This window comes from Amblyraja radiata, unplaced genomic scaffold, assembly GCF_010909765.2.
Source record: "Amblyraja radiata isolate CabotCenter1 unplaced genomic scaffold, sAmbRad1.1.pri scaffold_1032_ctg1, whole genome shotgun sequence".
Taxonomy (NCBI): domain Eukaryota; kingdom Metazoa; phylum Chordata; class Chondrichthyes; order Rajiformes; family Rajidae; genus Amblyraja; species Amblyraja radiata.
The window spans coordinates 748-24,292 of NW_022630214.1; the positions used below are offsets into that span (position 1 = coordinate 748).

A 23,545-nucleotide genomic window follows, 5' to 3' on the forward strand; every position below is an offset into this window, starting at 1 on the left:
GAGCCAATATGTTATCCATTCAGCTATCTCTCCTTGGATCCCATGCAATCTAACCTTCCAGAGCAACCATCCATGTGCAACTTTGTTGAATGCTTTGCTGAAATCCATGTATACAACATCTACAGCTCTGCCCTCATCAACCTTTTTGTTCAAGTCTTCAAAAAACTCATTCAGATTTGTGAGACACGACCTCCCACGTACAAAACCATGCTGACTATCCCTAATCAGCCCTTGCCCATCCAAATGCCTGTATAACCTATCCCTCAGAATACTCTCCAGTAACTTTCCATCTACAGAGGTTAAGCTCACCAGCCTATAGTTCCCAACATTTTCCCTGCGGCCCTTCTTGAATTGAGGCACAACATTTCGCACTCTCCAGTCTTCCGGCACCTCTCCTGTATTTAAGGACGACTCGGAAATTTAAACCAGGGCTCCCGCAATTTCCTCTCTAGTTTTGCACAATGTCCTCAGATATCAGGCCCTGGAGATTTGTCTACCTTCATGCACGATAGTACCTTCAGTACATCTTCGATGGTAATACTGACTGCTCTCAAGACATTTCCATTGACTGCCCCGTTCCTCCGTCATACTGTCTTTCTCCTCGTTAGATACAGAGGAGAAATAATCATTGATGACCTTGCCCGCCTCCTGTGGCTCCTGGATTCCTGAGGGGTCCCACTCACCCTCTCTCTAATCAATCAGCAGAATTCCTGCACGGGACAAGCCAATCGTCAGAGGAGCTGCTGAGGAACGGATATGGCGAAGAATCTCACCTCTTCCCACGTGTCCAGGAGCATGATGTCATCTTCATCCAGGTCCTCCTGGGAGAAGTCGGACACTTCCGTGATGATGAAGCGGCCCGTCTGGTTGGAACACTCAAACAGGCGAGGATCATACTCACACTCCTCCTCCTGAAACCTGCCACGGGAGAGGGGGGAGGGGGAGAAGAAGGGAGGGGGAGAGGTGAGAGAGGGGTGAGGGGAGAGGGGGGAGGACGGTGTGGGAGGATGGAGGGGGAAGGGAGGAGGTAGGGAGAGGGGGAGCAGGGAGGGGGAGCAGGGAGGGGGAGCAGGGAGGGGGAAGAGTTCGGACAGAATGGGACAGGAAGTGAGGGGTGGAGAGAGAAACATTTGTCATAATCAGTTTGGCGACACAAGGAACTGCAGATGCTGGAATCTCAAGCAAAACACAAAGTGCTGGAGGAACTCAGCATCTGTGGAGAGGAAGACAGACAACGTCTCAGGTCTGGACCAGTCTGAAGTAAGATCTCGGGGAAAGAGAGAGAAAGGGGGAGAGAGAGGGAGAGAGGGAGGGAGGGAGAGGGAGATAGAGGGAGGGAGGGAGGGAGGGAGGGAGAGAGAGAGAGAGAGAAAGAGGGAGAAATGAAAAAGAGAGAAAGAGAGAAAAGGAGCGAGAGAAAGAGAGAAGGTTGGCGATGGAGAGAGAGAGAGAAAGTTGGGAGAGAGAGAGAGAGAGAGAGAGAGAGAGAGAAGGTTGGGGGGAGGATGGATAGAGACTGATGTGGAGTAAGTTTCATGAGGCGGGGATGTGGAGCAGACAAGATGGGAGGCCGGAGACGGTGGAGACGGGTAGTTGCGGAGAGTGGGTGAACCTGTTGCCCTCACCTCTTGTCACTGGCGTAGGGGGCTCTCCCGCCCAGCGCGGCCCAGAACTCAGTGGGCTCCTGCCCTTCCAGCACCGTCTGCTTCTCCCGCTTGGACAGGTCATTGGCCACCGACTTTGCCATCTCCCTCTCGTCACCACTACAGCCCTGGGGGGAGGGTGGGTGAGAGAAACCTCCAGCCCGTCAACATGGTCCAACCTTGGCCAGGTCTCCACCCAACTCCCTCCCTTCCTTCCCCTCCCCCCTTCCACCCACCCCTCCCCCCCCCCCCCCCCTCCCCTCCACGCAAAAAGGATTTGAGTATAGGAGCAGGGAGGTTCTACTGCAGTTGTACAGGGTCTTGGTGAGACCACACCTGGAGTATTGCGTACAGTTTTGGTCTCCTAATCTGAGGCAAGACATTCTTGCCATAGAGGGAGTACAGAGAAGGTTCACCAGACTGATTCCTGGGATGTCCTGGCGGGGAGATTTGCAAAGGCTACTGGGGAGACTTTAAACTAGTATGGTTGGGGGGAGGGACTCAAATTGGGAAAGCTAGCAGTCAGTGTGTGAAGCAGGGGGCAGAGAATGGTAGCACTCTGACCCAAAATGTAGGCGAGAGAGAAGAAAAAGAAAATAATCAGAGAATAAGAGAGGGTGGGTTTCTTAAATGTGTATATTTTAATGCTAGGAGCGTTGTAAGAAAAGTGGATGAACTTAGAGCCTGGATTGACACCTGGAAGTATGATGTTGTGGCGATCAGTGAAACATGGTTGCAGGAGGGCTGTGATTGGAAACTAAATATTCCAGGATTTCGTTGCTTCAGGTGTGATAGAATTGGAGGGGCAAGAGGTGGAGGTGTTGCATTGCTTATCAGGGAAGATATTACAGCAGTGCTTTGGCAGGATAGATTAGAGGGCTCGTCTAGGGAGGCTATTTGGGTGGAACTAAGAAATGGGAAAGGGGTAGCAACACTTATAGGGGTGTATTATAGACCGCCAAATGGGGAGCGAGAATTGGAAGAGCAAATATGTAAGGAGATTGCAGATATTAGTAGTAAGCACAAGGTAGTGATTGTGGGAGATTTCAATTTTCCACACATAGACTGGGAAACACATTCTGTAAATGGGCTGGATGGGTTGGAGTTTGTAAAATGTGTGCAGGATAGTTTTTGCAACAATACATAGAAGTACCTACTAGAGAAGGGGCGGTACTGGACCTCCTGTTAGGAAATGAGATGGGTCAGGTGGCAGAGGTATGCGTTGGGGAACAGTTCGGGTCCAGTGATCACAATACCATTAGTTTCAATATAATTATGGAGAGGGACAAAACTGGACCAAGGGTTGAGATTTTGATTGGAGAAAGGCTAACTTTGAGGAGATGCGAAAGGATTTAAAAGGAGTAAATTGGGACAGTTTGTTTTATGGGAAAGATGTGGAAGAGAAATGGAGTACATTCAAAGGTGAAATTTTAAGAGTACAGAATCTTTATGTCCCTGTTCGGTTGAAAGGAAATCGTAAAAATTGTAAAGAGCCATGGTTTTCAAGGGAAATTGGACACTTGGTTCGGAAAAAGAGGGATATCTACAATAGTTATAGGCAGCATGGAGTAAATGAGGTGCTTGAGGAGTATAAAGAATGTAAAAAGAATCTTAAGAAAGAAATTAGAAAAGCTAAAAGAAGATATGAGGTTGCTTTGGCAAGTAAGGTAAAAGTAAATCCGAAGGGTTTCTACCGCTATATTAATAGCAAAAGGATAACGAGGGATAAAATTGGTCCATTAGAGAGTCAGAGTGGCCAACTATCTGCAGAGCCAAAAGAGATGGGGGAGATATTGAACAGTTTCTTTTCTTCGGTATTCACCAAGGAGAAGGATATTGAATTATGTGAGGTAAGGGAAACAAGTAGAGTAGCTATGGAAACTATGAGGATCAAAGAAGAGGAAGTACTGACACTTTTGAGAAATATAAAAGTGGATAAGTCTCCAGGTCCGGACAGGATATTCCCTAGGACATTGAGGGAAGTTAGTGTAGAAATAGCAGGGGCTATGGCAGAAATATTTCAAATGTCATTAGAAACGGGAATAGTGCCGGAGGATTGGCGTACTGCGCATGTTGTTCCATTGTTTAAAAAGGGGTCTAAGAGTAAACCTAGCAATTATAGACCTATTAGTTTGACGTCAGTGGTGGGCAAATTAATGGAAAGAATACTTAGAGATAATATATATAAGCATCTGGATAAACAGGGTCTGATTAGGAACAGTCAACATGGATTTGTGCCTGGAAGGTCATGTTTAACTAATCTTCTTGAATTTTTTGAAGATGTTACTCGGGAAATTGATGAGGGTAAAGCAGTGGATGTTGTGTATATGGACTTCAGTAAGGCCTTTGACAAGGTTCCTCATGGAAGGTTGGTTAAGAAGGTTCAATGGTTGGGTATTAATGGTGGAGTAGCAAGATGGATTCAACAGTGGCTGAATGGGAGATGCCAGAGAGTAATGGTGGATGGTTGTTTGTCAGGTTGGAGGCCAGTGAAGAGTGGGGTGCCACAGGGATCTGTGTTGGGTCCACTGTTGTTTGTCATGTACATCAATGATCTGGACGATGGTGTGGTAAATTGGATTAGTAAGTATGCAGATGATACTAAGATAGGTGGGGTTGCGGGTAATGAAGAAGAGTTTCAAAGTCTACAGAGAGATTTATGCCAGTTGGAAGAGTGGGCTGAAAGATGGCAGATGGAGTTTAATGCTGATAAGTGTGAGGTGCTACATCTTGGCAGGACAAATCAAAATAGGACGTACATGGTAAATGGTAGGGAATTGAAGAATGTAGGTGAACAGAGGGATCTGGGAATAACTGTGCACAGTTCCATGAAAGTGGAATCTCATGTAGATAGGGTGGTAAAGAAAGCTTTTGGTGTGCTGGCCTTTATAAATCAGAGCATTGAGTATAGAAGTTGGGATGTAATGTTAAAATTGTACAAGGCATTGGTGAGGCCAATTCTGGAGTATGGTGTACAATTTTGGTCGCCTAATTATAGGAAGGATGTCAACAAAATAGAGAGAGTACAGAGGAGATTTACTAGAATGTTGCCTGGGTTTCAGCAACTAAGTTACAGAGAAAGGTTGAACAAGTTAGGGCTTTATTCTTTGGAGCGCAGAAGGTTAAGGGGGGACTTGATAGAGGTTTTTAAAATGATGAGAGGGATAGACAGAGTTGACGTGGAAAAGCTTTTCCCACTGAGAGTAGGGAAGATTCAAACAAGGGGACATGACTTGAGAATTAAGGGACTGAAGTTTAGGGGTAACATGAGGGGGAACTTCTTTACTCAGAGAGTGGTAGCTGTGTGGAATGAGCTTCCAGTGAAGGTGGTGGAGGCAGGTTCGTTTTTATCATTTAAAAATAAATTGGATAGTTATATGGATGGGAAAGGAATGGAGGGTTATGGTCTGAGCGCAGGTATATGGGACTAGGAGAGATTATGTGTTCGGCACGGACTAGAGGGGTCGAGATGGCCTGTTTCCGTGCTGTAATTGTTATATGGTTATATGGTTATATGGTTATGTCAGGACTTTCATATGAAGAAAGACTGCATAGACTCGGCTTGTACTTGCTAGAATTCAGAAGATTGAACGGGGATCTTATAGAAACTTTCAAAATTCTTAAGGGGTTGGACAGGCTAGATGCAGGAAGATTGTTCCCGATGTTGGGGAAGTCCAGAACTAGCTAGGGGTCACAGTTTAAGGATAAGAGGGAAATCTTTTAGGACCGAGATGAGAAAAACTTTTTTCACACAGAGAGTGGTGAATCTGTGGAACTCTCTGCCACAGAAGGTAGTTGAGGCCAGTTCATTGGCTATATTTAAGAGGGAGTTAGATGTAGCCCTTGTGGCTAAAGGGATCAGGGGGTATGGAGAGAAGGCAGGTACAGGATACTGAGTTGGATGATCAGCCATGATCATATTGAATGGCGGTGCAGGCTCGAAGGGCCGAATGGCCTACTCCTGCTCCTATTTTCTATGTTTCTATGTCAGTCCCCAATGCTCAGGCCCACCTGTCCTGGTCACCTTGTTCCCGTGGGAAGGTCCAGCCCACCTGTGCTCCCCACCACCCCCCGCCCCCGCCCCCACATCCCCAGGTGTGCTCACCTTGCCGCACCACAGGTAGGTGGTCTGCTCCGTCCTCAGCACAAAGATGTCGTTGGAGTTGAGTGAGGAGGCCCGTGCGGGGACCTCTGTGGCCTTGGTGTTCAGTTCCGTCGTGCCCCGCACCTGAAAGAGCCTGACTGGACCTTCCTCCACCTGCCCACCGCGGCCCGTCCCACCCTAGGGTGCATGGGGGAGGGGGGAGGGGGGAGGGGGCAAGAGAGCGGCACAGTTTAGTTTAGATTAGTTTAGTTATAGAGTGTGGAATCAGGCCCTTCAGCCCACCGAGAGCGATCCCCACACACAAACACTATCCTACACCCACTAGGGACAATTTACACATGCACCAAGCCAATTAACCTGCAAACCCGCACGTCTTTGGAGTGTGGGAGGAAACCGGAGATCTCGGAGAAAACCCACGCAGGTCACGGGGAGAACGTACAAACTCCGTACAGACAGCATCCGTAGTCGGGATCAAACCCGGGTCTCTGCTGCTGTGAGGCAGCAACTCTACCACTGCCCCACCGTGACGCCCAGGTTAGTGGTCTAGGTCTGAGGAAGGAGGTGGACCATCCCATCGTTTCCAACCCCCCCCCCCCCCCACATCCTGCTCAACCCCATCACCATATACCCCCCCCACCCTGTAAACCCCATCTCCATATACCCCCCCCACATCCTGCTCAACCCCATCTCCATATACCCCCCCATCCTGCTCAACCCCATCTCCATATACCCCCCCATCCTGCTCAACCCCATCTCCATATACCCCCCCATCCTGCTCAACCCCATCTCCATATACCCCCCCATCCTGCTCAACCCCATCTCCATATACCCCCCCCATCCTGCTCAACCCCATCTCCATATACCCCCCCATCCTGTAAACCCCATCTCCATATACCCCCCCATCCTGTAAACCCCATCACCATATACCCCTCCCCATCCTGTAAACCCCATCTCCATATACCCCTCCCCATCCTGTAAACCCCATCTCCATATACCCCCCCATCCTGTAAACCCCATCTCCATATACCCCCCCCATCCTACTCAACCCCATCTCCATATACCCCCCCATCCTGTAAACCCCATCTCCATATACCCCCCCCATCCTGTAAACCCCATCTCCATATACCCCCCCATCCTGTAAACCCCATCTCCATATACCCCTCCCCATCCTGTAAACCCCATCTCCATATACCCCCCCATCCTGTAAACCCCATCACCATATACCCCTCCCCATCCTGTAAACCCCATCTCCATATACCCCTCCCCATCCTGTAAACCCCATCACCATATACCCCCCCCCCTGTAAACCCCATCTCCATATACCCCCCCATCCTGTAAACCCCATCTCCATATACCCCCCCATCCTGTAAACCCCATCACCATATACCCCTCCCCATCCTGTAAACCCCATCTCCATATACCCCCCCATCCTGTAAACCCCATCTCCATATACCCCCCCATCCTGTAAACCCCATCTCCATATACCCCCCCACCCTGTAAACCCCATCTCCATATACCCCTCCCCATCCTGTAAACCCCATCTCCATATACCCCCCCATCCTGTAAACCCATCTCCATATACCCCCCCCCCCTGTAAACCCCATCTCCATATACCCCCCCCATCCTGTAAACCCCATCTCCATATACCCCCCCATCCTGTAAACCCCATCTCCATATACCCCCCCACCCTGTAAACCCCATCTCCATATACCCCCCCCCATCCTGTAAACCCCATCTCCATATACCCCCCCATCCTGTAAACCCCATCTCCATATACCCCCCCATCCTGTAAACCCCATCTCCATATACCCCCCCATCCTGTAAACCCCATCTCCATATACCCCCTCCCCACTTAACAACAGACATCTGTCCACACCCTCGCCCACCTTTCATCTCCACAAAACCCCACCCAATACCAAACACCCCCCCTCCCCACAAAACTACCAACATCTCACCACGCCCCACCCACCCGACGACTTTGCCCAAATCTAATCCCCACCGCCTCCACATCCTCTCCTCCACACCCACCCATTCCCCTCACCCCACCTACCCACCCCCACCTCCACACCCTCTCCACACCCCCTACCCTATCAGCACCCCCACCCACTCCACACCCTCTCCCCACCCCCACCCACTACCCTCACCCCACCCTCTCCACCCCTCACTCTCTTGCCACCCCCGCTCTGCTCCTGGAACTCACCTCAAAGATGATGAGTTTGCCCTTGAAGATGGCCTGGAAGTGCCGGGGCTCCTTGTTCATCACCACCCGCACCTGTACAGCCTCGTCATTGTACTGGTTGTCCAGGTTCACCGCTTGGAAGGCAGAGGCTGCGATCTCACCCTGCGACGCATGCCGGCCCTGGGCGGTCAAACACGGTCAAACATTACACACAACACAAGCACGTCTGAGCAAGGGTCTAGGCGGGCTCGAGTTGGGGATGACCCCATGGATCATCCGAGGGACATTGACTGGAGGGGTAGATGGACACAGGGAGGTCACATGCAAGTATTTCCCTTGGGCAGCTCACATGAAGATTCAATTCTCTCTCTGTCCCTCCCCCACTCTGGTCATCCTGTTTGCATCCATATTTCAATAGACAATAGGTGCAGGAGGAGGCCATTCGGCCCTTCGAGCCAGCACCGCCATTCAATGTGATCATGGCTGATCATCCCCAATCAGTACCCCGTTCCTGCCTTCTCCCCATATCCCCTGACTCCACTATTTTTAAGAGCCCTATCTAGCTCTCTCTTGAAAGCATCCAGAGAACCTCCCTCGCCCTCTGAGGCAGAGAATTCCACAGACTCACCACTCTCTGAGAAAAAGTGTTTCCTCGTCTCCGTTCTAAATGGCTTACTCCTTATTCTTAAACTGTGGCCCCTGGTTCTGGACTCCCCCAACATCGGGAACATGTTTCCTGCCTCTAGCGAGTCCAAGCCCTTAACAATCTTATATGTTTCAATGAGATCCCCTCTCATCCTTCTAAACGCCGGAGACTTATCGAAGGGCCTGTTTCCCTGCTGTATCTCAGAAGTCATTATTTTTTAGCTGTGGAAAAGTGCTTTGTAGTTGAAAACAACTGGTTGTTTCACAGAGTGCCCACTAGGTGGTTGGAGTGAATCCCATACTCTGTTATAGTGGACAATCGGCCATATAACAAGGAGTTAGTTTCAGTTTGGTTTAGTTTAGAGATACAGCGCAGAAACGGACCGTACAGCCCACCGGGTTCGTGCCGACCAGCGATCCCCGCACACTAGCACTATCCTACACACCATGGACAAGTTTACTGAAGCCAATTAACGCACACACCCGCACGTCTTTGGAGTGTGGGAGGAAACCGGAGCACCCGGAGAAAACCCACGCAGGTCACGGGGAGAGCGTACAAACTCCACGCAGACAGCACCCGTAGTCAGGATGGGACCCGGGTCTGTGGTGCTGTGAGGCAGCAGCTCTACCCGCTGTGCCACCGTGCCACCCTGTGTAATACTGTGCCCACCTGCCACATGTACAGGATGTACGCCGGCCTGACGTTCTTCATGTAGGTGTAGAGCACCAGGTAGCAGTCCCCCCCGTAGAACTGGCCGTAGGTCCTCTGAGCGACGGGAGCCAGCTCGTTCTCCTCGATCCTCCACACCTGGACCACACAGCAAGATACATCAGTGACGGCACGGGCAGGAAGGGCCGAAGGGCCTGTTTGAATGCTGAATCAGTGCGGGCAGCAGTGGTCAAGGTCAGGAGTCAGCGGGTCGAGGTCAGGGGTCAGCGGCTGGAGGTCAGGGGTTGGTGGGTCGTCGGGTGGAGGTCGGGGTCGGCGGGTGGAAGTCGGGGTCGGCAGGTCGAGGTAGGGGTCGAGGTCAGGGGTCGGTGGGTCGAGGTAGGGGGTTGGCGGATCGAGGTAGGGGGGTCAGGGGTCGGCGGGTGGAAGTCGGGGTCGGCGGTTGGAGGTTGGGGTCGGAGGGTGGAGGTCGGGGGTCGGCAGGTGGAGGTCAGGGGTCGGCAGGTCGTGGTGGGGGTGGAGGTCGGGGTCGGCGGGTGGAGGTCAGGGGTCGGTGGGTCGAAGTCAGGGGTCGGCAGGTGGAGGTCGGGTGTTGGCGGGTGGAGGTCGGGGGTCGGCGGGTCAAAGTCAGGGGTCGGCAGGTGGAGGTCGGGGTCAGCGGGTCAAGGTCACTACACTGCGGTGTGAAGTAAATGAAAGGTTTGAGGGTTGGAAGGGTCTCTCACCTCCACTTTGCCCGATGCATCATCCACCATCCTCTGCTGGGCTGCCAGCTCAGGACGGGCGTGGAGCTCAGTCACGTTGAACTTGGTCTGCTCAACCTTGGCTGTGGCACAGAACGGAAAAAGAGAGAAAAATAGATCAGAAAATAAAATCCGCAGATGCTGACAACCCGAAATAAAAGGGGAAAGTGCCAGAAGCACTCAGTGGCGGCAATGGCAACTCCTGTAAAACCAGACAAACATAAAACTCCAAGCTTAAAAACTTTGGTCGGGCTGCATTGTTGCCTCTCCAAAGCCTCCACATGCTTCCTGTAATGGGGGCGACAATGGCGTGCAGTTCTGGACGCCCCCATTACAGGAAGCATGTGGAGGCTTTGGAGAGGGTGCAGAGGGGGTTCACCAGGATGATGCCTGGATTAGAGGGTTTCAGCTACAGGGAGAGGCTGGACACACTTGGACTGGTTTCTCTGGAGCGAGGGAGGCTGAGGGAAGACCTGATAGAAGTCTATAAAATGATGAGAGACACAGATAGGGTAGACAGTCAGAACCTTTTAACCCCTCAGGGTGGAAATGTCAAGGGCATAGTTTTAAGGTGAGAGGGGGAATGTTTAAAGGGGATGTGTGGGGCAAGATGTGATGGGTGCCTGGAACACACTGCCATGGGGTGGTGGTGGGGACAGGTGCAATAATGGTGTTTAATAGGCTTTTAGACAGGCACGTGGATATTCTATACGGCCATCGTAGAGTCTGTCGTCACCTTCTCCATCATGGTCTGGTTTGGCTCAGCCACCAAACACGACACCTGGAGGCTGCAGCGAATCGTCCGATCAGCTGAGAAGGTTATTGGCTGCAACCTTCCCTCCATTGATGAACTGTACACTGCAAGGGCCAGGAAGCGAGCGGGCAAGATCATCTCTGACCCCTCTCACCCTGGCCACAAACTCTTCGAATCACTTCCCTCTGGAAGGTGACTCCGGACTGTCAAAGCTGCCACAGCCAGACATAAAAACAGCTTTTATCCACGAGTAGTAGCTCTACTCAATAACCAAAAATCTGTAGCCTCCTTGTGCTCTGGCATTTTATTTAATTCACATGTTTAATCGATAATGTTTTATTATTAATGTTTAATGGTTCATGTGTTATTCCTAACTGTCACTGTATGTCATGTTGTTACTTGTGGGCGGAGCACCAAGGCAAATTCCCTGTATGTGAATACTTGGCCAATAAACTTATTCATTCATTCATTCATATGCAGGGAATGGAGGGATATGGATCACATGCAGGCATCATTTGGGATCATGCTCAGCACCGACATTATGGGCCGAAGGGCCCGTTCCTGTGCTGTACTGTTCTACGTTCTATTAACACAAAATATTGCTCAGAAGAGACATAAAATGTGCTCCTCATAGTCATATAAATTTGTACGGTTTCACTTATCCCTAACCACACCTCTCTGCTCTATTTCCCAGTCTGGATAAAGGATCCCAATCCTAAACTGTTCACTCTCAACAGAAGCTGCCTGACAATAGGTGCAGGAGGAGGCCATTCGGCCCTTCGAGCCAGCACCGCCATTCAATGTGATCATGGCTGATCATCCCCAATCAGTACCCCGTTCCTGCCTTCTCCCCATATCCCCTGACTCCTCTATCTTTAAGAGCCCTATCTAGCTCTAGTATCCAGAGAACCTGCCTCCACCGCCCTCTGAGGCAGAGAATTCCACAGACTCACCACTCTCTGTGGGAAAAAGTGTTTCCTCGTCTCCGTTCAAAATGGCTTACTCCTTATTCATAAACTGTGGCCCCTGGTTCTGGACTCCCCCAACATGGGGAACATGTTTCCTGCCTCTAGCGTGTCCAAACCTTAAGGACCTGTCCCACCTTCACGACCTAATTCACGACCTCTGCCGAGTTTGCCTTGACTCATACTCGCAGCATGGTCGGCACGAGGTCGTAGCGAGGTCGTGATGCTAGTTGTAGGTACTCGTGGCATCGTAGTTTGGGGCGTTTTTTCAACATGATGAAAAATGTCCACGAGTAAAAATGGTCGTGAAAGTGGGACAGGCCCTTTAATAATCTTATATGTTTCAATAAGATTCCCTCTCATCCTTCTAAACTCCAGAGTGTACAAGCCCAGCCGCTCCATTCTCTCAGCATATGACAGTCCCGCCATCCCGGGAATTAACCTTGTAAACCTATGCTGCACTCCCTCAATGACCTCGAATCGCAGAGAGATATGGCACATAAATAGTCCTTTTGGTCCACCAAGTCCCAACCAACTAAGACTCACCTCTTTCCACCCACCCAACATGAATCCTGTTTCCTTCTCTCCCACATCCCATCAACTCTCCCCATCTGGACACTTGGGGCTATTTACAGCGGCCATTAACGCACCGACCCACATGTCTTTGGGACGTGAGAGCGCCCGGAGGAAATCCACACAGGGTGAACGTGCAAACTCCACCACAAGTGCAGGCTTCACCTAAAATGTTATTCCCTTATCATGTATCCACACATTGTAAATGGGTCGAATGTCATCATGTATTGTCTTTCTGCTGACAGGTTCATACGCAACAAAAGCTTTTCACTGTACCTTGGTACACGTGGCAATAAACTAAACTAAACTGAACAAGTACAGCCTCACAGCGCCAGAGACCTGGGTTCGATCCTGACTATTGGTGCTGTCCGTGACCTGCGTGGGTTTTCCCCAGGCGCTCCGGATTCCACCCACACTACAAAGGCGTACAGGTTTGTAGGTTAATTGGCTTCTGCAAATTGTAAATTGACCCTGGTGTGTAGGATAGTGCTAGTGTACGGGGTGGTCGCTGGTCGGCGTAGGGCTCAATGGGCTGAAGGGCCTGTTTCCACGCTGTATCTCTAAAGTGGAGTCTAGTGTCATATGCACAAGTACGGTGAACAACAGGCAGAAAGAAAACCTTGCCTTGTAGCAGCATCACGGCACCCAGACTCAGACAAACACGACACGCAACATCATAAAGGGGCCGTCCCACATGGGTGACCTAATTGGCGAGTTCAGAAGAGTTTAGGAGAGTTTGTAAAAGTGTCACGTGGGAGACCTCCTTCGACTATGTTGAAGACCAGCTACGAATAGTTACGACTAACTTCGGGAAAATTGGACACCGAATAGTGGAGAGTGAAGATAATAATAATAATGGATGGGATTTATATAACGCCTTTCTAATACTCAAGGCGCTTTACATCGCATTATTCATTCACTCCTCAGTCACACTCGGTGGTGGTAAGCTACTTCTGTAGCCACAGCTGCCCTGGGGCAGACTGACGGAAGCGTGGCTGCCAATCTGCGCCTACGGCCCCTCCGACCACCACCAATCACTCACACACATTCACACACATTCACACACAGGCAAAGGTGGGTGAAGTGTCTTGCCCAAGGACACAACGACAGTATGCACTCCAAGCGGGATTCGAACCGGCTACCTTCTGGTTGCCAGCCGAACACTTAGCCCATTGTGCCATCTGTCGTCCCAATGACCTCCTTCGACCTCCCTTCGACTATGTTGAAGACTATCTACGACTACCTTCGACTACCCTCCATTACCTACGACTAACATGCAAACCTACTTCGACTAAACCTACGAGAAAAAAAAAAGTGCCGATTTTTTTTTCCATGGCGATCTTTTTTTACTCGCGGGCATTTTTCAGCATGTTGACAAAAACGTCGCGACCTAGCTGAGGCGTCGAGTACGCGGGGACTACTCTCGAGCATGAAGGAGAGTTACAAAGACCTCCTAGGACCTCGTGTCGACCATGCTGCGAGTATGTTGAGGGCAAACTCGCCAGAACTAGCGGATTAGTTCGCCCAAGTGGGACAGCCCCTTAACTTATACGTCATTTTTTACTTAAATCCTTCATAAATTATGCAAGACAGTGTGAAGAAAAACAGCCACTCCAAGTCACTCCAAAGACATACGAGTTTGTATGTTCTGGACTCCCCCAACATCGGGAATATTTTTCCTGCATCTAGCTGCTCCAATCCTTTAAGAATTGTTTATACGTTTCTACAATGTGCGGGGATCGCTGGTCGGCGCGGACCCGGTGGGCCGAAGGGCCTGTTTCCGCGCTGTATCTCTAAATCCAACAAAGCCCCAAATAAATAAGTAGGAGGTGGGGATTGAACCCAAGACCCTGGTGTTGTGAGGCGGCAGCTCTACCCACTGCGCCAACTTGCCCGCATGTGTCTGGGGGGTCTGTGTCTTGGTATCTAAGGGCAGCACCCCCTGCTGGCCACTCACCGATCTTGCCCACTGAATACTTCTTGCCCAGGCCCTGGGTCTGCCCCTTCACCGTCCACTTCTTGAAGAGTTGCTTGAAGATGGCGGACTCTGCCCCGTCGTTCAGCAGGACCACGTTGGTGCTGGATGGGTAGCCCTTGGCTTTGGTGAACCCCTGCAAGAGGAAGGAAGTCAGAATCACACGGGGGGGGGGGGGGGGGGGACCCAAGACAATGGGGACAAGTGCAGCCAACCTACCCGCAAAGCCCAGCCCTGCCATCAAGAGGATCTTGGCCGACCTACACTGCACTCAAACCCTCCCCTGTACCATCATTAGGGTGGCGCAGCGGTAGAGTTGCTGCCTTACAGCGAATGCAGCGCCGGAGACCCAGGTTCCATCCCGACTACGGGTGCTGTCTGTACGGAGTTTGTACGTTCTCCCCGTGACCTGCGTGGGTTTTCTCCAGGATCTTCGGTTTCCTCACCAGCCAACAATGTCCCAGCTACACTAGTCCCACCTGCCTGCGCTTGGTCCATATCCCTCCAAACCTGTCCTACCCATGTACCTGTCTGTTTCTTGAACATTGGGATAGTCCCAGCCTCAACTACCTCCTCTGGCAGCTTGCTCCATACACCCACCATTCCTTGTGTGAAAAAGCTACCCCTCAGATTCCTATTAAATCTTTCCCCTTCACTTTAAACCTATGTCCTCTGGTCCTCGATTCCCCTACTCTGGGCAAGAGACTCTGTGCATCTATTCCTCTCATGATTTAACACACTTCCATAAGATCCCCCCTCATCCTCCTGCACTCCATGGAATAGAGACCCAGCCGACTCAACCTCTCCCAATAGCTCACACCCTGTAGTCCTGGCAACATCCTCGTAAATCTTTTCTGGACCCTTTCCAGCTTGACAACATCTTTCCTATAACATGGTGCCCAGAACTGAACACAATATTCTAATGTACACAAAATTGCTGGAGGAACTCAGCGGGTGCAGCAGCATCTATGGAGCGAAGGAAATAGGCAACGTTTCGGGCCGAAACCCTTCTTCAGACTGATGGGGGGTGGGGAAAGAAAGAAGGAAAAAGGGAGGAGGAGGAGCCCGAGGGCGGGCGGATGGGAGGGTGGGAGGAGACAGCTAGAGGGTGAAGGAAGGGGAGGGGACAGCACAGGCTAGCCAAATTGGGGGAATTCAATGTTGATGCCATAAGGGCGCAAGGACCCGAGACGGAATATGAGGTGCTGTTCCTCCAATTTCCGTTGTTGCTCACTCTGGCAATGGAGGAGACCCAGGACAGAGAGGTCGGATTGGGAATGGGAGGGGGAGTTGAAGTGCTAAACTTCTGAACACAATATTCTAATTGCGGTCTCACCAACGTCTTATACAACTGCAAAGTCGGTGCTCCGGTTTCCTCCCACACTCCAAAGACATGCCGCTTTCTCAGTTAATTGGCTTTGGTAAAATTGTAAATTGTTCCTAGTGTGTAGGATAGCGCTAGTGTACGGGGTTATCGCTGGTCGGTGCCGACTCGATGGGCCGAAGGGCCTGATTCCATGCTAAATCTCCAAAAGTCTAAAAAAAATTAAGGGCCTGTCCCACTTAGGTGATTTTTTATGCGACTAGGCTGTCGCCACGTGGTTGCCGGGGTGTCGCCTGTACAGTCTCCTCAGTCGCCCAAAGAGTCGTTGAAAATGTTCGGAGACAGTCGGCGACAGTGGGTTTGGCGCCAATGAGCGTAGCTTGACTTCTCCTGACGTAGGTGATGTCATAGATATGGCCAGGTTAGCGTAGGTTGTCGCTGGTGCTGACTTTGGTTATTCTCTGCTTATGGTAGTAACATAGTCATCGAGCTTGCAACACGGAAACAGGCTCTTCAGCTCAGCAAGTCCCTGCTGACCAAGATGCCCCATCTAAGATGGTCCTATTTGCCTGCATTAGGGCCCACATTCAGGATCCAGGATGTGATGCCAAGCATCTCTCTGTTCTGCAACGCTGCCCCGGGTTCTGCCTTGTACTGTGCAGGTCCTTCCCTGGTTTGGCCCACCTAGGTGTCAGAGGTCCAGAGGACTGGTGATGGGATCTAGGGAGTGGGCAGGGGCTGAAGATGTCCTGGTTGGGTTGCTCCTGGACCTGGCCAAGCTGGCCATCCGTGAGTCACAGTGCCAGGTGGAAGAGGACTTTGCCCCAGCCAGATGCTTGCCCCTTCACCGGGGTTATGTCCGTGCCCGAGTGGTGTTAGAGAGGGACATAGTTTGTACAGTAGATATTTAGTATATTTGTAAGGATTGTAACATCGTTATTTGGAAAGTAATGTCTAGATAATTTGGTGATTTTGTGCCATGGTGGTGGGTGTGTCACCACAGTTTTGTTTTTGCTTTGTGATCGTAATTAAATAAATTATTTTTGATACAAATAAAATATGTCAGAGTTAGCTTCCGTCTGCCGTTCAGCCCGAACCCGCCCGATGGTTCGTCAGTGTCCGCCTGATGATTCGCGGCCAACGGGATTTCACCCGGAGGCACGTTGGACTGCGTGGAGCTGGGCGGGAGCCGGAGAAGGCGGGCGTGAGGAGCAAGGGGGAACTAGGGCTTGATGGCCGGCTGCAGGAGGACACCAAGATGGGCGGGCGAGGGGAGGAGAGGGACGTCGGTTCGCGGGAACTGGTCCAGTACATCGAGCACGCGGGCCAACCAGACCTTGGACTCTGAATAATGGCGGCAAAAATGGCGGCTCCCGCGTGAGTAATATACGCAAATGGCATTTCACCGCACAGCTGCACACGACAAATAATGTGGCATTGACTATCACCGACCATCACCCATTCCTTCCCTCCAGAGATGCTGCCCGTCCCGCTGAGTTACTCCAGCATTTCGTGTCTATCTTCAGTGTAAACCAGCACCTGCAGTTCCTTCCTACACATTGACTATTGATTTGGTCCACCTTGCCACTGCTCAGAGCGGGAGCATTTGATGCGGGTACTCACCAAGGCCCTGTTCATTCCAGCTCGTTTCTCCTCTTTGCTGGCACTCTTCCCCTTCCACATGAAGATGGTGACTCCACCCTGGTCCAAGATGAAACAGTCCTGTGGAGAGACAAGAACAGTCGGTGATGTTCCACGCACACCCCACTCACAACTCGCAGAGACATCAGGAGAACTGGCCCTTTGGCCCAACCCATCCATGTCCCATCTAACCTAGTCCCATTTGCCCGTATTTGGCCCATATCCCTCTAATCCAGTCCATCCAGTCCACGTCAAACATCAACCACCCATTTACTTATTTCAGATTTAGATTTATTATGGACACGTGTACCGAGGTACAGTGAAAGGCTTTGTTTCGCATGCTGTCCAAACAGATCACATATACCATCCAGAGATGCAATCAGTTCAAACTCAAGTTCAATAGATGGAGCAAAGGGGAAGATACAGAGTGCAGAATATAGTTCTCAGCATTGTAGCGCATTGGTTCCACAGACAAAGTCCAATGTCCACAATAGGGTAGAGATGAATCATGACAGTGCCCTAGCTTATGGAAGGGCCATTCAGAAGCCTGATAACTGGGGAAGAAGTGGAAAGACCACACATGATTACAATCGAGCTGTCCACAGGGTGAGGGACTAACGTTTAGTGCAAGGTAAAGTCCGATCAAGGATAGTCTGAGCGTTTCCAATGAGGTAGATGGTAGCTCAGGTCCGCGCTCTAGTTAGTGATGGGATGGTTCAGTTTGCCTGATAACAAACAGCTAGTTAGTAGGTTTCGTAAGGAATATTTAGAAACTTTGCAGATGACACAGAGTTTGACGGGATTGTGGATTGTGGGTGACTAGGATAATGGCAGGATGTAAAATTAGTGGGAAATTTGGATGGAGAAAAGGCAGGTGTAAACTGTATTTCAAGATATGCAGGGAATAGATTGATAACTATCACAGGCAGGCAGGCGAGATTAGTTTCTCTCGGCATCTTGTTTAGCACAGATATTGTGGGCCGAAGGGCCTGCTCCTGTTTTCTTCTGTTCAATGTTCCTTTTATTTAAAGACACCGGAAGCATGGGATTAGAAATTACCGGGATTTTGGGATCAGGAATGGGGATCAGATGAATTCCAGGATCAGCTGGGTGTTGGATCAGAAAAACGACATGGGATCCAGATTTGGGAATGATTAACCAGGGAATGGGATCAGGAATGATGACAATGGATCCAGGGTTGGGAATAGCGAGATGGGGACTGTGATCAGGAGCGATCTAGGATTGGGGGTGGTTGAACTGGGAATGGTGGGATAAGGACTGTGATCAGGAATTACAAGATGGGATCCAGGATTGGGAATTTGGAGGTTGGGATTGGCTGGAGATTGGGATTAGGAATGATGACAATGGATGCAGGATGGAAAATGGCTAGATGTGGACATGTGTTCAGGACGGGACATGATGCATCCGGGATTGGGAATAATTGGATGGAGATCTGGATCAGGATTGGCCACAATTGGGAACGTTGTGATGGTGAACTGGGATTGGTCTCATTGGATCCAAGATTGGGGCAGATTTTCTGGAAAGCAGGATCAGGAATAGACAGGAGGGATCGGGAAGGATTGGATGGAGACATGGATGAGGAATGGACATGAGGGATCCGGGATTAGCTGGAGATGAGCTTTGTCGGTGCCAGTAACATGGCGACGTGTACTGCCCAGGTGAGGTCAGCTGTATGATTTTTCACTGCATTTCATAGAAACATAGAAAATAGGTGCAGGAGTAGGCCATTCAGCCCTTCGAGCCTGCACCGCCATTCAATATGATCATGGCTGATCATCCAACTCAGTATCCCATCCCTGCCTTCTCTCCATACCCCCTGATCCCTTTAGCCACAAGGGCCACATCTAACTCCCTCTTAAATATAGCCAATGAACTGGCCTCAACTAACTTCTGTGGCAGAGAATTCCACAGATTCACAGATGTGTAAAAAATGATTTTCAAATCTCGGTCCTAAAAGACTTCCCCCTTATCCTTAAACTGTGACCCCTAGTTCTGGACTTCCCCAACATCGGGAATAATCTTCCTGCATCTAGCCTGTCCAACCCCTTAAGAATTGTGTAAGTTTCTATAAGATCCCCCCTCAATCTTCTGAATTCCAGCGAGTACAAGCCGAGTCTATCCAGTCTTTCTTCATATGAAAGTCCTGACATCCCAGGAATCAGTCTGGTGAACCTTCTCTGTACTCCCTCTATGGCAAGAATGTCTTTCCTCAGATTGGGAGACCAAAACTGTACGTAATACTCCAGGTGTGGTCTCACCAAGACCCTGTACAACTGCAATTGGATTTCACTGCACCTATGTACATATGATATTAAAGCATCATTGAATCATCTCATTCAATCCATGAATCTGGATCGGGAATGGACACAAAGGACAAGGTATAATTGGATGGAGTCTGGGAATGGTCACACTGGGAATAATTAGACAATAGACAATAGGTGCAGGAGTAGGCCATTCGGCCCTTCGAGCCAGCACCGCCATTCAATGTGATCATGGCTGATCATCCCCAATCAGTACCCCGTTCCTGCCTTCTCCCCATATCCCCTGACTCCGCTATTTTTAAGAGCCCTATCTAGCTCTCTCTTGAAAGTATCCAGAGAACCGGCCTCCACCGCCCTCTGAGGCAGATAATTCCACAGACTCACCACTCTCTGTGAGAAATAGTGTTTCCTCGTTTCCGTTCTAAATGGCTTACCCCTTATCCTTAAAGGTGGAGACCTGGATGAGGGACGGGGGGATGGGGGATCCAGGGTTATATGGTGGAGACCGGAATCAGGACGGGACACAAAGCATCCAGGATTAGGGATAGTATGATGGGGACTGAGAATGGTCACATTGGATCCAGGATGGGAAATAATTAGGTGAAGACCGGGATCAGGACTGGGCACGAAGGATCCAGGATTAGGGAAAATTGGATGGGGACTGGAAATGGTCACATTGGGTCCAGGATTTGGACTAGTTGGATGGGAATTGGGAATGGAAACATTGGATCTAGGATTAGGGAAAATTGGATGGGAATTGGGAATGGTCACATTGGGTCCAGGATTCGGACTAGTTGGATGGAGATTGGGAATGGTCACGCTGGATCCAGGATGGGGAATAACTGGCAGGAGACGTGGATCAGGAATGGGCGAGAGGGACCCAGGATTGGGGGCAGGTGTCGTGGGTCCATCCCGGCCCCTCACGCTGGGAAACCCGGGCCCACTCACCTCGTGCTTCAGTAAATCCTGGGTCAGAGGTCGCGTGGCTACTTCCTGCACCATTAGACTTCCCGTGTTGTCAGAGACGCTGGGAAGGGAAACACAGCGGGATTAATAACCGGTGGCGTAGAACGCTTGCGTGCGAGGCGTCGGTCCGAGCAGCCGCGACTGTGGTCTCAAAGATGATCCCAAAATTACACGTGGTTTTTGAAGAACTCTCTCTCTCCTGAACCGAATGTTCGGGGAACCCCACTGCGATTGTGGGGAAGGCACGATGGCGCAGCGGGTAGAACGGTCTGTGTGTGTGTGGAGTTTGCACGTTCTCCCTGTGACCACGTGGGTTTTCTCCGGGGGCTCCGGGTTCCTCTCACATCCCAAAGACGTGCGGGTTTGTAGGTTAATTGACTTTGGTAAGTTGCCCCGTGTTCAGGGGGTGGGATAATTTGGGGATGGAAGGGGTAGGTAGTGGATGGGAAAGGTGTTAATGTAGGATTGGGATCAGTGGGTGGCATGTGGTCAGAGTAGATTTGATGGGCCGAAGGGCCTATTCCATGCTGCATTTCTATGAGTTTAATTCAACTTTGATCCATTGGACATTACGATATTAGACATAAGGAACTGCACATGCTGGAATCTGTGGCAAAAGAACACAGAGTGCTGGAGTAACTCAGCGGGTCAGGCAGCATCTGTGGAGAACATGGATAGGTGACGTTTCACAGAGTGCTGGAATAACTCAGCGGGTCAGGCAGCATCTGTGGAGAACATGGATAGGTGACGTTTCACAGAGTGCTGGAGTTACTCAGCGGGTCAGGCAGCATCTGTGGAGAACATGGATAGGTGACGTTGCGGGTCAGGACCATTCTTTAGATTTCTTCTTAGTCTGAAGAAGGGTCCCAACCTGAAATGTCACCCATCCATTTCCCTCCAGAGATGCTGCCTGACCCACTGGGTTACTCCAGTACTTTGTGTTTTGTGCCCATGTATGGTTTGGATTGAATGGACAACAAAAACACACAAGTTTTTCAGTATATTAGTGCAGGCGACAGTAAGGTTCAGGTCTATTACTGTCACGTGTATCGAGGTACAGTGAAAAGCTTTGTCTTGCCTGCTATCCAAACAGATCAGATAATACCACACATCAATACAATCAAATCAAAAGCATTCAGAATAGGATTTAGAAATCAAAGGTGCAAAGAGACTTGGGAGTGCTGGTGCAGGATTCCCAAAAGGTTAATCTGCAAGTCGAATCAGTAGTAAGAAAGGCAAATGCAATGATGGCATTTAATTCGAGAGAATGTAAAAACAGGGATGTAATGCTGAGGCTCTATAAGGTGCTGGTCAGGCCGCATTTGGAATATTGTGAGCAGTTTTGGGCACCATATCTAAGGAAGGATGTGCTGGCTCTGGAGAGGGTCCAGAGGAGGTTTACAACAATGATCTCCAGGAATGAGTGGGTTAACCTATGATGAGCGTTTGACGGCACTGGGCCTGTACTCGCTGGAGTTTAGAAGGATGAGGGGGTACCTCATTGAACACTTACTAAACATTATTCCCTCATCGTGTATCTGTACACCTATAGAAAGGCTTGCATAGAGTGGATGTGGAGAGGATGTTTCCACTAGTGGGAGAGTCTAAGACCAGAGGGCACAGCATCAGAATTAAAGGACGTACATTTAGGAAGGAGATGAGGAGGGATTGCTTTAGTCAGAGGGTGGTGAATCTGTGGAATTCATTGCCACAGACGGCGGTGGAGGCCAAGTATTTTAAAAGCAGAGAATGACGGGTTGTGTAGGAAGAAACTGCAGATGCAGATGGGTTATTGATTAGTATGGGTGTGAGGGGTTACGGGGAGGAGGCAGGAGAATTGGTTTAGGAGAGAGAGGTAGATCAGCCACGATTGAATGGCGGAGTAGACTCAATGGGCCGCATTGTCTACTCTGTTCCTATGGCTTAGGAATACATGGAGCCCAGGGGAGGATGCAGAGCGCAGAATATAGTTCTCAGCATTGTAGAGCATCAGTTCCCTCAGTCTGAAGAAAGGTCTCGACCCGAAACATCGCCCATTCCTTCAACTCCAGAGATGCTGACTGTCCCTGCTGAGTTACTCCAGCATTTTGTGTCCAGTTCCAGAGACAAAGTCCAATGTCCGCAATGGGGTAGAGGTGAATCGGACAGTGCCCTAGCTTATGGAAGGGATAAGGAAACACTTTTTCCTCACAGAGTGGTGAGTCTGTGGAATTCTCTGCCTCAGAGGGCGGTGGAGGCAGGTTCTCTGGATGCTTTCGAGAGAGAGCTAGATAGGGCTCTTAAAGATAGCGGAGTCAGGGGATATGGGGAGAAGGCAGGAACGGGGTACTGATTGGGGATGATCAGCCATGATCACATTGAATGGCGGTGCTGGCTCGAAGGGCCAAATGGCCTACTCCTGCACCTATTGTCTATTGTCTATTGTCTAGAAGGGCCGATTTGGCCTGTTTCCGTGCTGTAATTGTTATATGGTTATATGGTTATGGTTATTGTCTATTCAGAACATTGATAACAGAGGGGAAGAAGCTGTTCGTGAGTCTGGTGGTGCGCTCTTTCAAGCTTCTGTACCTTGTTCGGGATGGGAGAGGGGAGAAGGGGGAATGACCGGAGGCGGGACAAGTCTTTGATCGTGTTGGCTGCGTGGTGTGGTCAAGGGGAGGGGGCAGTGGTGGGTCCCGGCTCCTGGCGGGTACCTACTGGTAGAGCCGGATGTTGGCTTTCTGCAGCTGGTCGGCCCTCTGGTCAGGCTCGGCCTCCTTCAGCTCGCCCTTGCGCTCCCCCAACACAGCCGTCATGATCTTCATCAGCTCGGGGTGCTGGTCCTCCTCATCTCCGTCCACAATGCCGACCTGTACCCGCCCTCCACGCTCACGGCTACTGATGTCCTTGGCCAGAAGCAGGGCCTGTGGGGGGGGGGGTACAGGGGGGGAGGGGAGTATGTCAACACAGTCGACCGTCACCTGTCCGGTGACCTCCGACCCTCGCCCACCTCACCCCATGCTCTCCACCGATTACCCTCCCCTCCACCAACAAGGGTTTCGGCCCGAAACGTCGCCTATTTCCTTCGCTCCATAGATGCT

General features: G+C 50.5%; 1 protein-coding gene across 1 annotated transcript in view; it reads right to left on the reverse strand.

Moving 5' to 3' along the window:
• Nucleotides 1-716: 716 nt before the first annotated feature.
• Nucleotides 717-23,545, reverse strand: part of LOC116969691 (advillin-like) — a 29,536-nt gene continuing 6,707 nt past the window's right edge. The window contains exons 4-13 of the mRNA XM_033016484.1: nt 23,163-23,368; nt 20,448-20,526; nt 17,200-17,298; nt 14,235-14,388; nt 9,968-10,068; nt 9,243-9,380; nt 7,949-8,107; nt 5,749-5,925; nt 1,626-1,771; nt 717-918 (exon numbers count right to left, since the gene is read on the reverse strand). Of these exons, the coding sequence (XP_032872375.1) occupies nt 732-918; nt 1,626-1,771; nt 5,749-5,925; nt 7,949-8,107; nt 9,243-9,380; nt 9,968-10,068; nt 14,235-14,388; nt 17,200-17,298; nt 20,448-20,526; nt 23,163-23,368 (1,446 nt within the window). The 3' untranslated portion in view covers nt 717-731. The remainder of the gene's footprint in view (nt 919-1,625; nt 1,772-5,748; nt 5,926-7,948; nt 8,108-9,242; nt 9,381-9,967; nt 10,069-14,234; nt 14,389-17,199; nt 17,299-20,447; nt 20,527-23,162; nt 23,369-23,545) is intronic.